The sequence below is a fragment of the Gorilla gorilla genome, chromosome 1 (assembly GCF_029281585.2).
Source record: "Gorilla gorilla gorilla isolate KB3781 chromosome 1, NHGRI_mGorGor1-v2.1_pri, whole genome shotgun sequence".
Taxonomy (NCBI): domain Eukaryota; kingdom Metazoa; phylum Chordata; class Mammalia; order Primates; family Hominidae; genus Gorilla; species Gorilla gorilla.
The window spans coordinates 9,592,914-9,606,742 of NC_073224.2; the positions used below are offsets into that span (position 1 = coordinate 9,592,914).

The window sequence follows — 13,829 nt, forward strand, 5'->3', positions numbered from 1 at the left end:
TTTTTTTCTTGATGACGACAATGAATCCTTAACTAAGGTTAATAACAGAGTGGGAGCAGGTTCTGGCCATGTGCCAGGCGATCATAAGCAGCAATTCTGAACGGCTTCCCGATATCAACATCTACCAGCTGAAGGTGCTCGACTGCGCCATGGATGCCTGCATCAACCTCGGCCTGTTGGAGGAAGCCTTGTTCTATGGTACTCGGACCATGGAGCCATACAGGCAAGTCCCAGGGAGAGGGCTGACATAAGGGCTAGGACGTTTTCACGTTGGGCAAAGGATCCATGTTGTGAAGTCATTCTGATTACTACTTTGCAGGAAGCATTTCCAGCTGCTTCTCAACCATTGTGTAAAACCAAGTCTTATTTTATTCACTCCTCTTGTTCATTCACTTATGCATTCATTCATCATTTGTAATGTTCCTTCCATGTGTCAGACACCGTGGGTGTACAGAAACTAATTAGATGCTGTCTCTATCTGGAGCAGATGATTACAATACGATGTGGCGCTTGCAATGACAAAGGCGGGCTCAGGGTGGTGGGGGAGCTGTAGAGGAACGCAGGCTCAGACCTAGCTTGAGAGGCTGTGTCATGAGCCTCTGCTGGTCCAGGTGAGGATGGCCATATGGGGCCCTTGGTCTGGCTAACAGTAAGAATGTTCCTTTATCTCTCTCAGGATTTATGCTTTCAGTTGAATCATTTGCCTTCATAATCACCTTGTGAGCCAGGGAGGACAGCAGGGAGACGGCCCTGCCTCAGCTTCTCCTTGAGTCAGGTGAAGGAACTATAGGTAATTGCTTCTTGACTGATCTCAGCTCCTGGAGACCAGTAGGTGTTTTGCCCTGAGATGTTTTTATAACTCAGAGAAGCGTTGAAGGGGGTAGTGTTGAACTGCTGAGAGTTAGGCGCTGGTGGATGCTGCACCCTGATTTGCAGTCGGCTGAGAACATAATTCTAGAAGGTGAGACTGAGAGCAGCCCAAGGGGAAGGGCACGGAGACATGCGGACCATAATCTGAGGTTGGAATGGCTCAGTCTCTAGCACAGAACAAGGTTGCTGATGGGAAGGTACCTCGAAAGCACCTGTGACCAGGAGCGATGGCAGAGGGAGGAGGTCCCTGGAGAACAGGGGCTCCAACCTGGGCAGATCTTTAATTTCCCAGCTTTGCAGACTGTGCAAATACCATGTCAGCCCAAAGGGGTGAAGCAGAGGGAGAATCCAGGACCAGACCTATGCAACGTAGGACAACAGGCAGGGAATGGCTGTAAGCAAAGAGGAGCAGGTGGAAAAGTGAGAGTCCAGGGTACTTCCTGTTCCCACTAGAGGAAGACTCTCAGGAGATATCTGGGAGAGGAAGTTCCCAGGGTCAACGTAAGAACAGAAGTGAGTCCAGGGTCTAGGATATTTGTTTGGACAAAGGTAGTAAACCAGAAATGAGGCGTTTGGTCAGGAAGCCAGGCGTGAGCCAGGAGCTTGGTGCAGTCCACGAGGACCCCGAAGACAGCAGAGGCTCCACCAGCCAGGCGGATGGCAGAGGTCCCTGGCCAGCCAGTGCCACCAGCCTGACCCTGAGCATGTTTTTGGGACTTCTGTAGGTGGTTTCCTCCACTGCCTGTGGGTGAACAGCTTTGGAATCCAGACTGTGAGTCAGCTTTAATCAAACGTATAAGGGATTGGCTTGAGGGCTGAGACTGTAGACTTTCCCATGAGCAGTGAAATGCCTGCTCAGAGTGATCGATCTTGTGGGTTCTCGGAAAATACGAGTCACATTCAAAGAGATAAGGCTTCCTCTCTGAGCCTTAGTGTTGCAAAAAGAGGCAGGTCAGATGGTTGGCGTTACCTCTCTGAACTCCAGGGCTTGCTCTGAGGAAGCCAAACACAGCCTCTGGGTGAGTGGATAGACTCCATCCAAAAGACGCAGACTGAAAAATACCCTTCTTTCTCCAGGCCCCCAACAGCAGCCGCTGGCTCCTCACTCTTGGCTAGCGCTGCACTGATTCTTCTGCCTCATCCTCCCTTTGGACACTCAGGCTGCCCTGCTCGGGCCACTCTTAAGCACAGAAACTTTACATGGGTCCACCACATCCATAAAGAAGACCACACACCTACACGGGTGTCTGTTCTGCACGTATTTTGCAACCTTCTCTTCCCCACATCTACCAGGGCCTCTTTGAGGCGCTAACTTACACCTTAAGTAGCTGGCAGTTTGACTGACTTTAAACAAAGAGGCCTTTCTTGTAAGTGAGGCCAAGTCCTCCGCCAGAATACAGTCCATTATGTTTGGAAAACGTTTGGTTATATTTACATGGTGTTTGGCAGGTCACAATCTCTGTAAGTGTGTGCTGTGTTCTTATGCTTGGTGACAAATTTCCAAGCCTCCCTTGGTTTCTCTTCCCTGGCGTGTGTTGAGTTGCTTTTTGGTGGTATTTCAAGAAATCCAATCTGCACTGATCCACTTCACATGAGTGAGGTACGAATCATTTGCTTTTAAAGCTGTAGTTGAGGAAAAGGCTATAAATAAACCAGAACCAACAAAGTTGAGAGAAATGGGCAGGTTAGATGTTGTCATACTTTGCCTTTTTCCCCTTTAGCTCAGGCAGAGGTAAAAATAAGGAATGTATGCAAATAGGTCAGGTACCCTGCAACCCTGTTAGCAATTTTAGAACAAAGGCAGGAATGGAGAAGTTGGCAGTGGTTTTCACCTCTCACATGTGCATGAGGGAATTCACACTGAGTGCTCTCAGCCCCCCGCATTGGATCCCTGCAGACGCAGGAGGTGGGCCTTTTGCTCACCTTTAGCCAAGGACACAGACAGTTAGCTAGGCATGAGTTACCAAGGGATGATTGCATTGCCATCTGCTGTAACAGTTTTACAATGTTAATATATTGTTTGCAACAACTAGATGGAGGTCAAGTCTTTCTTGATGATTTTGTCACTCCTGACCTTGGCTAAATTTTAATTGCTGACCTTAGAGGAGAAAGTGCTGCTATTCCATTTTAATCCAAATTATGGCCTTCAGCTCCCTTCTTGCTACTCTCATTTATTTTTACTCAATAGATTTTACTCAGTTTGTATGACGCAACTCAACATTACATCCTTCATGTTTCATAAAACAAGTTAGAAATCACATACAACAAAATGTATAATATTTAGTATTAGCCCATAGTATGTCTTCTGATAGTATCGGCATATATATGTGACCAATATGCAAACTCATCTGTCCCTTAGCATTGTAAACAGGAAGTAGAATGAAAATAATTTTAAAATACTTCATAAATTTTATTTAAAAGTTTAACTTAGTCTAATGTTAATTCGCCAATTAGTAGTTCAGAACTTGGGATGCATTTTCCTATTAAAGATGGTTACAAATTATGGTGATGTCTCCAGACTAACCCATGAAAGTCTACTCAGCCTTTGATAGCACCACTGTGTGGGCTATAAATTGCCCCCCCCCCAGCCCCTAAAAAAGGAGAGAAAAATACAAAATTGAGCACATTGTTTTAAAATTTTTGTGTGTCGAATACTAATTAAATTTGACTTTTCTTTCGGAACTAGAGAGTGATAAGCAGATATAGAGGGTGTTTCTGGCTTTGAAGAGGACTTTCAGGACATTCGCCTGTTCTGTTCATTTCTGTTGCGAGATTAACATATGCTTGTAGGGAAGGACAATTTAAGAGGACAGAAAGGTAAAAATCAGCCTCATCTTCAAACTGTTGTCCCACTCCTTAAAGATAAGCATGGCTATAAGTTTCCTTCCGGAAATGTTCTGTGTGAGAGTGGCTGGTCTGAATATATTCCAGAGCCACATAGACCTCCGTCTTAGCATGGTGTCAGAGGATTGAAAGTAAACAGTAATCCTAACCTTCGCCAGAAAACATGAACAATGGTTCCATCATAATACACAGAACGTTTTTTTAAAGCCCCGCTTCCCCCATTCCTTTTATTCTGCTTTCCCAGTTACTCTCAACTCTCTTCCCTTCAGAACTGTTCACGTGGGCTCTTCCACTTTCTCCTGCACTTCTGCGTTTTTCCTGCTTGTCTTGCGGGGGGAAAGACTCACTTCCAATAGGCCTTTTAAATATGCCTGCTAAGGTGGTGTATTGAGGAGTGGGGATTAGAGAAAAGGAAGGGAAGCCAAGCCAAAGGTCCTCCTTAGTGTGGGGGAAAAAGAAGAGAGAGAAAAAAAAAGGATAACTCCCTAGCCCATGTTCTGTAACTTTTTTCGCTTTACAAGAGAGTGTAGACATCTGTCTAGATTAGCTCCAGATTAGCTACCTTATTCTTTTTAACAGATACATAGTATTTCATCTCATGGATATACCATAATTTTTAGATCAATCTCTGTCATTTCCATTTATGTGTACTGCGTCAAACAGTGCCATGATTAATTGAATCCATAGGGTAAATCCACATGAGAAATTCCTAAGTGGTAACTTGGTACATCAAAAGTTAGGTCCCCCTGCTCTTAAAGTGAAAGTTATATTTATTTTAAATTTGGATAACCATTTCCAAATTGTACCTCCCCCACCACACACACCAAAATGTCACTCTTTCCTCAAGAAAATATGAGATGACATTGACTTCCATTGTTTCTGATTTAAAGCCATTTCAAAACGTATTAGGGCCTTCATCTCTTCTTTCATCAAAGCCCACATTATAGGGTAAGATTTGTTGATATTAATTTTGTTGTCCATAAATAGTATTTTTGTGCTGGTGGGAATGACACTTTTGTGACGTACCTGGGAAAAAGGCAGAAGAACAAGAATGATGAAGAGACTTAAGTTGTGATCAGAGAAAGAGGCAAGGGAGGTGGGCTATGAAATCTCCATCAAGGAGAAGAAAGCTGGTAAGAGTGAGATTTCAGCTCAGATAGTTTTCTGTGCTTTGTTGTCAGAAAAAATGGGGGCAGGTGGAGAGAGTGGAAGTATAATGGAGCTGGTAGTTTGTGTACCTGCCGTGGTTACAAATCAGGGGTTTGTAACAGATTACCAGTTAATTACATAGCAGCCCCATTAGTTTTTAATTTTGGGGGGGATTTTTTTTTCTCCTTTTTTTGAGAAGCTTTGGAAGATAGGTTGATAAACTATGAGATTTCCTCGTAACAGTACCTTCTACTGTTTTCAAGCAGGCTTTTCTGAAGAACTCCAGTTGTTCTTTCATGGGTTTTTGTCAATGTGACATTCTGCTACAGGAGTCTGCAGAGCTTGCCGGGTACATGTTATCGTGGGAAGACCTGAGCGCGCGTTTGGTGCAGTCACGTGCCCAGCGCTTGCTTGGGCCTGTCCCTCCCGATCCCGCATCCCAGGTGCGTTTTATCGAGGGAGGACCTGAGCGCGCCTTTGGTGCCGCCACGCGCCCAGCGCTTGCTTTGGGCCTGCCTTCCTGACCCCGCATCCCAGGTGCGTATTACAGTGGAAGGACCTGAGCGCGCGTTCGATGCCGTCACATACCCAGCGCTTGCTTTGGGTCTGGCTCTCCTGATCCCGCATCTCTCCTTGTTGCTCAGATGTTGTTAGCTTGCTCTCTGAGGACGCTTGTGTCATTGTCTCTGACAACGAAGCTCCTTCCTAGAGGGCAGGCTGGGTCCTTGGCTGTTGTATCTAGTTTAGAACTTTTCCTAAACCATGCTCATGGAGTAGGACCTAGAGAACAAATCAGAGCCAGTTCTCACCCCAGAAGAAGAAATAACTATCTGAACTTCATTCAACATTCTTTCCACGTATGTTGTTTGCCATTTATTGTCTCTGATGAGATTTAGAGAATTATTTCACCCGATAAATGAATAAATGTTTTCTTCTCTGCTTATTAAAGTGAACAGTAATCTTTTAGCCACTTAATCATGTTTTCCATGCTGTAGTTTTCAATTAAAGTATCTTTAGTGGAAGACCCTCTATACAAGACTTTGAGCTCTGTATGTGCGTGTGTTCATATGTGTGAAATACTGAATTATCTGGCATGCCTAATCAGGGCCTCTTTCTGTTTGCTGTCCATTTTGTAAGGTTTATTTCTTACTGGGACACTGGGGCCGGGATCACCTGCACAGTGATGGGGGAAGGGTCCCTCAAGACCCAAGCATTTTTAAAAACTTTTAAATATAAGCCTTTTAATTTAATTCTGAAAGACTTTCTTAATGCAGAATCTAGACATAAAATACAATGAAAAAGGAGGTGAAGGAGGGGAAAATAGAGAAAGAGGGAAGATGAAGAAGAAGGAAAGAAGATATGACAATGACTAGTAGATATTTATTACACCACTGACTTGCGCTTAGGCCTCATTACTTATGTTTTACTTTTATGGATAATCCAGGGCTAATATGAGGGTTTAGGTAGGAGGTAATGGAGAACATTATGGCCAATTTCTCTGGCTCTTCTTTTCTTGGAACAAGAGAAATGAGAACACCTCTGCTTCAGCCATCTACTCCTCTAAAGTACCTTGACTTCCTTTAGCCCTAATCACCTTGCTTGAGATGCCACCTGTATGTTTGGGTAAAGACCTTCATTGCCCAGCTTTGTGGAGTGGTTCCAGCCCTGAACCTACTGGTTGTGTGAGAATGACCCAGCCTTGTAGTCTTACTTCTGGAAGAAAAATCTAGGACACTCTATGCATGGAACTGGCATAAGCTCTGGCCCTTCAACACCTCTGAAAAAGAGGAGGCAGGACGCCTTGGGCCTACTCCTTCTCCTGAATGTAGCAGGTCTTCTGACCATTGTTGTCACCTCAGGCATTTGAACAAGTGTTCCACGTTCTGACAGAGCTTTTGATGACAGCAGACAGGCTTAGGTGATCTGGCAGCTTCACATACCATGCCTTCATCCAGCTTGCCTATTTCCCATCTGTCTTAAGGATGAAACAAAATGATTAGGTGCTGCTGATGTATGTGTAGCCCCTACTGGGAAGGGGAGGTGACCCATTCATTGCTTCCAACATGCTGTTGCACATGGCAGAACATGCATAAAGCCTGTGCTTTCCATCACCTCCTGGCCATACATCTCTATAGTGTTTCACTCCTGGCTACTAGAGGCCACTACTCAACCATCTTTCAGAGGACCCCATCTTCTGTTTCACTCTGGACAGCATTGCCAGAATCTGCTGCTGAACTTTATTCTGGTAACTCTCCCTGTAGCAAGAGTGCTGATATAGTCCATAGCCACTTTCAGACAAGAGAATTGAGAAGCTGCTTGTTCCTTCCCCTGTCCCCGTTATGAGCTCCACTGTGCAGCTGTCGTCCTGCCCCAAGTCTATGTGTGTCTTTCCACATCAATGCTAGCAGGCGTGGGGCTTTAGGAAATCAGATATCTGTAGGAACCTCCGTCTTATTTGTATGCAAGAAGTCGAATATGGCCTTTAGATATGCCTTGACCGGTAGGAGACAAAGCAAGAGATATCATCTGGACTAAAGAAGCCTGCCCATCTTCTCTACCTGATTCTTAGCTTACTGCATGGCCTCCTGGATGTATAGATCATAGTTGATTTGAATGGGTACATCTCACGTTCCTGGGTCAGGCACTTACTCATCCTTTTCAACAAAAATATGTATGGAGATCTACCTACTTAAATGCACTGTGATAAACGAAACAGGCAATACAAAGTCCTCGTTCTGGTGGAGCTTACAGATAGCCTTCAACAGCCAGCTGAGGGGCACCTGTGAGCATCTCCAGAAAACCAGGCCCTTGACAACCTGAGGAGGAATTGCTGGACCAAATCAGGCCTGGCCAGTGATGGACAAGGTTTTTAGAGTGCTGGAGTAGGAGGCCCTGCAGTGGATCAAGTACTTATCTCTCTTGGAGGTCCCCGATTGATTTTCAGGATTTCATTCATCATTCTACTACTTTAAAGCCTCTTATAGAGAATCTAGTGCCTCTGATTTCCCAAAGCCCTCCCTATGGCATTCTTGGAGCTGAAACCCCCGTTTAGCTCCACACTGTCATCCTCTGAGCTGGAAGGGTACCCAGAAGCCAGGGCCAGCATGCTCAGGCCTTGGAGTGACTGGCGTAAAGCTGGAGGCTGTGCTCATGACCAGCTTGATGGGTGCTAGTTGGCCACCAGAGGATGCCTTCTCCCAGAAGCCAGCAGTCCAGGGGACACTGATGGGGGAATATCATCATTTGACATGGCTTTGTTTATGCAGCTATTTTAGGATAGCCTCATTTCGTTTTTATTTTGTTTTTTGAGACACAGGGTCTTGCTCTGTTGTCCAGGCTGGAGTGTAGTGGTGCAAACACTTCTCACTGCAGTGTTTACCTCCTGGGCTCAAGCGTTCCTCCCACCTCAGCCTCTCGAGTAGATGAGGGGGGACCACAGGCACACACCCTGATACCAAGCTAATTAAAGAAATTTTTTTTTGTAGAGGCAGAGTCTTATAATGTTGCCCAGGCTAGTCTTGAACTCCTGGGCCCAAGTGATCCTCGCACCTTGGCCTCCCAAAGTTCTGGGATTACAGGTGTGAGCCACTGAACCCAGCCTGGGATAGCTTTAGAATCAAACTTAAACTCTCACCTACCTTTACTATAAAATAATGTGTAAAATAGAGGTTCTGCCCTGAGAAATAATCTGCCTAAAACACTTTCGGGTTCTTTATACCCAGTTACAGCTGACCAAGTGATTAAGTATCAACAAAAATTGTGCAGTGGCATTTCTGAGAGCCCCAGGACCGTGTGGGGTGGAGCCAAGAAAGCCTGTAATATGAAGTTAGTGGCTTTACATCTGGCCAGGGTGACCTGTGACAGCATGATTCCACTTGCATTTCTCATTTCTGCCCCTCTTTTGCCTCCCATCCTTACCTGAGACAAGGATATTGGTTCCTTTTTCCCCCCAAACCCCAAGTTATACATAATTCCTACCCATTTTTATACTCTTCACTGGTTCTTGGGCCCTCAGGCTATGCCAGGACCCTGGAAATGCATACCTTTTCTCTGTCATCATCAAGACAGTGAATAGGCCAGACACAGTGGCTCACGCTTGCAATCCCAGCACTTTGGGAGGCCAAGGCAGGCAGATTGCTTGGGTCCGGGAGTTCAAGACCAGCCTGGGCAACATGGTGAAACCCCATCTCTACTAAAAATGTGAAGATTAGCTGGGAGAGGTGGCATGTGCCTGTAGTCCCAGCCACCAGGGAGGATGAGGTGAGAGGATCACTTGAGTCTGGGAGGTCAAGGCTGCAGTGAGCCATGATCACGTCATTGCACTCTAGCCTGGGTGACTGAGCGAGACCCTGTCTCAAAATAAAATAAAATAAATAATATAAAATAAAATAAATAAAATAAAGATGGTAAATAGCAGAACTCCTAATTTCAAATCAGGAGTGATAATCCTGCACTATTACCACCTTAGAGAGGCCCAAGTTCTGGTAAGAAGTACACTGATCAACACTGGGTTCTAGAGAAGTCTCCTAAGTGGCAGTGCCACCTGACTCCCCTTTTGGTCCATACATATAACTCATCTCTGCTGGAAGTTGGAAGATCTGCCCCCCGAACCCCCTCAAGGTAATTGGAGGTCTTCAAACCTTTATCTTAAAGCACGGTGTAAAATATCCTCCCGATGCCAAATTCCTCCATTTGACTTTCACCAAATCCTGCTCTTTCTGATAATCCAATCCCCTCCTTTAACACTCAAGCTCCCAGTCAAGAACCATGTGCTAAGGGGAGCTGCTGGATTTCCCGTAACAGCATGAGTCATTCTAGGTAGCAGTAGTCTACTGGGAAAAGTTCAGACCAGGAGGGAGCCACTAGAATCTACTTTGTACCTTTGGATAACTTCCTAGTGAAAGTTTTTGTCCAACCTGGAGGGACCCCAGTCCTGTGCCTCCTTGGTAGCAGTATCCAAGGAGAATAGAAGTTCCCAGCTGTAGCTTTCACCCAGCCCATAGATGCTCATGGTCCTAAAAGGCTTCCTGAACTCTAATGTTTTAGGCACTAATTCCAGGATCTGTCTTCAGAATCCATTTGTTTTTCTGTCTGGCCTATCCTCCTTGGAGATATTTCATTCTGGCTCATATACTTTCTCTCTGCTCACTGTCTACCTTCTACATTCTCCTCTGCTGCTCCTCCCTACCTGCAGCAAGGATACCTGTTTCCCTTTACTCCAAAATCCCACAGCTGTGGACCAACCCCACTTATTCCCAGTCTACCTTGCTTGGCTCTTGAGCCACCAACCCAGGCCAGGACATAAGAAATACCTTTTGTGGGCCTAGCACAGTGGCTCACACCTGTAATCCCAGCACTTTGGGAGGCTAAGGTGGGAGGATAACTTGAGCCCAGGAGTTCAAGACAGACCTGGGTGACACAGCAAGACTTCATCTCTACTAAACATAAAAAAAGTAGATGGGCGTGGTGGTGGTTGGCGCCTGTAGTCCTAGCTATTTGAGAGGCTGAGGCAGGAGGATCCCTCGAGCCCAGGAGTTCAGGGCTGCAGGGAACCACCACGTGCTCCAACTTGGGTTAAGAGTCAGTCCCTGTCTCTTAACAACAGCAAAAAAGCCAGTCATGGTGGCTCATGCCTGTAGGCCTTAGCACTTTGGGAGGCCAAGGTGGGCAGATCACTTGAGCCCAGGATTGGGACCAACCTGGGCAACATGATGAAACCCTCTCTCTACCAAAAAATACACACACACACACACACACAGAAAAAAATACCTCGGCATAGTGGCTCAAGCCTATAGTTCCAGCTACTCAGAGGCTGAGGTGGAAGGAAGGATTACTTGAGCCCATGGAGGTCGATGCTATAGTGAACCATGTTCATACCACTGTATTCCAGCTTGGGCAACAGCATGAGACCCTGTCTCCAAAAAAAAAGAATTTCTCTCTGTTGTATTTGCCTGACTTTCAGTATAAACAACTTCCTTGTGGAATAAGATGGAAGCCACACTCCCTCCTGGGACTAGGTCACCTGAACAGGAAAACATTTAATTGTTCGTGGTTCACCAGTGTGTATGGGGCTAGGTCACCTGAACAAGAAAACATTTGTTTGTGTTGACCAGTGTGTATGAGCAATATATATGATTTGAGAAATTGTCTTTAGGCTTCCTATGTTGTGAAAGCATTTCCAGAGTAAGACATTTTCCATTGTAGTTCAATTTTTTTTTAAACTTGAACAAGCCATCACTGAGCACTTTGACTTTCCTGATAGAAAAATCTTCAGTTTCTTATTACAACAAATTGTACTCTAAGCAGCAGGATACCAAATCCTAGGGAATCTTTTGGGATGCATTGAATTTCTCCTGTTGAATCAGTCTCTTGTTTGGCTTCCCTGCAGCTACGAAGCTGTTCTCTTTTCTTTTTCTCACCTCGTGGAAGAGAAAGTAGGAAAAAAAGAAATCCCATTTCCCCTGTAGGGAGCCAAAAGAAATCAGGTGGGCCTGAAAAATGGGTAATGAAGGTTAAAACTTTGAATGACTCAAACACATTAAAACCCATTTTAATTTTATGTAAAGGACACACTTCATAATTTTAAAAATATGATCAGCACGCTTACATGCTACTTGTGTATTTTGAGTGAAGTTCATATAGAGTTTTCAGAAACTCCCGAAGGATAGATGGATGGGACTTCAGTTACAATGCAAAAATAAAACTAACTTGTCAGACCTTATAATATTTGATCGCTTGTAGAGAAGGATAATGGCATTTATAATGAGCAGTAAGAGGTCCTTGAAAGAAATAAAAAGTGGGGTATAAATGACCCCCAAAATTACAGTTATTTAGAGCAAGGAAAATATCTTCTGGGCTGGTTAGTATAAAGCTCTTGAGCTCGTGAGATAGAATGGAAAAATGTGTACTATTCTTATTGTTAGATGTTTTAAGGGAAATGGCCCAGCCAGGTTCTGGGGAACTGAAGTAGCAAGAGTGGCCAGCCATAGCCTTTGAACAGGGAGAGAGCAGGGGCTTGGGAGTAGTGAGAGGAGTGGAGACAGTGCCCTGCCCTGCAAAGAGGGAAACAGATGATGGAAATTGCTCTTCCTGCATAAAGGACACCAATCATATTAACACTGCCCTTCAGTATGAAAGGAACAAATCTGCTCTCACCTGTAATTGGAAATAGCACTGTAATGTCCTCCCAACATGAGATAAACTGGATTCAACAATCATAAAAGTATCTGCCAGCTCTTGGTTAGCATCATCTTTCCAGGGGAGTAGGTGAAAGGACTTTAAGGACTCTACCTTTCAACTTTCTTCAACTGAAAAGTAATTGCTGTTATTTATTAAGAGGCTACTGTGGACCAAGCAACTTGCTTGTCCTTCTAATCCTCACAGCCAGAGTGAGAAGGATGTTAACCTCTCTTGTCCTCGGTGGCAGAGGCTGAGGCTGAGACTTAGTAACTTGCACACTCCATGGTGGAGCCAAGATTCAAACTCAGGCCATGGATTCATTTATTTTATTTTGGCTATAATTTTTTAAAGCATTTGAGTCAGCCTGAACCCAGATTGGCTTTGTTAGAAAAGTATAAACTATTACTACACTACAGAGGGCTCTAGTGGTCTTTCCACTATACCATTCTGTTTTCCTACCATATGACTGTGTGATGCTAATTTTAATATAAGTAACAGAAATCCACCTGAGCACCTTCACGCAGAGTAGAATCTGTTGCCTACACACTGCACAGCTGGCCACAGATCTACTGCGATGGAATTCAGGGATGCAGTCTGGGCCGTCGGACTGACGTCTGGCTCCTTTGCTTTCTTGCTTTTGCGTTCTGTCTTTTTCTCTCCCTCCTTCCTTCCCTTCCTGGATGCTGTCCTCATTCTTCCTCACAGTCTTGTCCACAGTGTGGTGAGACAGATGGCTTCCAGCAGCTTCTTCCCCCCCACTCCATTCATGTTCTGCTATCTGTATAACAAAAGAAAAAGTTCTGTTCCCTCCAGCTCCAGATGTAAAAACTGTGTATTTGGGATGGATGGCTTTGGCCTTTGTGGGTCTCACACCCACCCCTGCCTGGACCGAGGGAGACGAGGTGCTGGCAGCCCTGCCAATAACACAGGTTTGAAATGGGACAGACATTCTTGAAAACCTAGAAGGGTGGGTGAACTCTGGACAAACCAGAAGAATAGATGTCCACTGTACTATTCCACTCAGAAATAGTCTAATAAAAATTTCAGGTAGAAAACGACTCAAAGATGGTAAAGAGAATCCAGTAAAAAGACTGCTGAAAGGACGATTACATGAGAGAGAAGGAAGCAGCAGCTCTCCACCATTGTGTTATGCACTGGGGATGGAGCTTAGAGCAGGTTCTTAGAATTTCCAAGGGAACAACAGGACCCACTTGGACCAGAGCACAAGCCAGCCATTTAGGAGGAAGTCTGAGAGCTGGAAAAGGAAAAGATGGATCTCTAGAAAGCAGCTGAGGTCCTACCTGGAGCAAAGAAGTTATGTCAGGACCTGATGTACCTGATGGCAGTGTGTGACATACTCTCTGGAGGTTCTCCAGTTCCCCTGTGTGCTATCTCCTTCTGGCTACAGGCATTAAGTAATATAGCCAGAATGCTACAAAATGTAGCGTTTATTTTGGAAATGCTACAGAAACAGTGCACCTTGATATCAGCAAGGCATTTGATAGTGTCTCCTGGCACATTTCCTAGGGATGGAAAAATAGGAGCTAGTGAGGTTAATTTATACCTTTTAAATAGCTATTTCTGAACCATAGTCTTTCACAGATTGATAGACCCCTTTGGGGAAATACGCAATGGGGTATATGCCTCAAAACTCAGTGTTTTTTTTGGTCTTAATGGTTCTCATTAATCAAAGACTTAATGAGAAGAATACGTAGAAGTTATGTATATCAAATATGGAAGGGATTCAAAGCATAGAAGAATCTTTTGGAGAGCTGAACCAAAGTTCA

General features: G+C 44.8%; 1 protein-coding gene across 5 annotated transcripts in view; it reads left to right on the plus strand.

Moving 5' to 3' along the window:
• SMYD3 (SET and MYND domain containing 3) overlaps window positions 1–13,829 on the plus strand; it is a 753,414-nt gene that overhangs the window by 645,118 nt on the left and 94,467 nt on the right. For all 5 annotated transcript variants that reach the window (XM_019032483.4, XM_055373981.2, XM_055373976.2 and 2 more), the window contains one exon: window positions 49–223. In XM_019032483.4, the coding sequence (XP_018888028.3) occupies window positions 49–223 (175 nt within the window). The remainder of the gene's footprint in view (window positions 1–48; window positions 224–13,829) is intronic.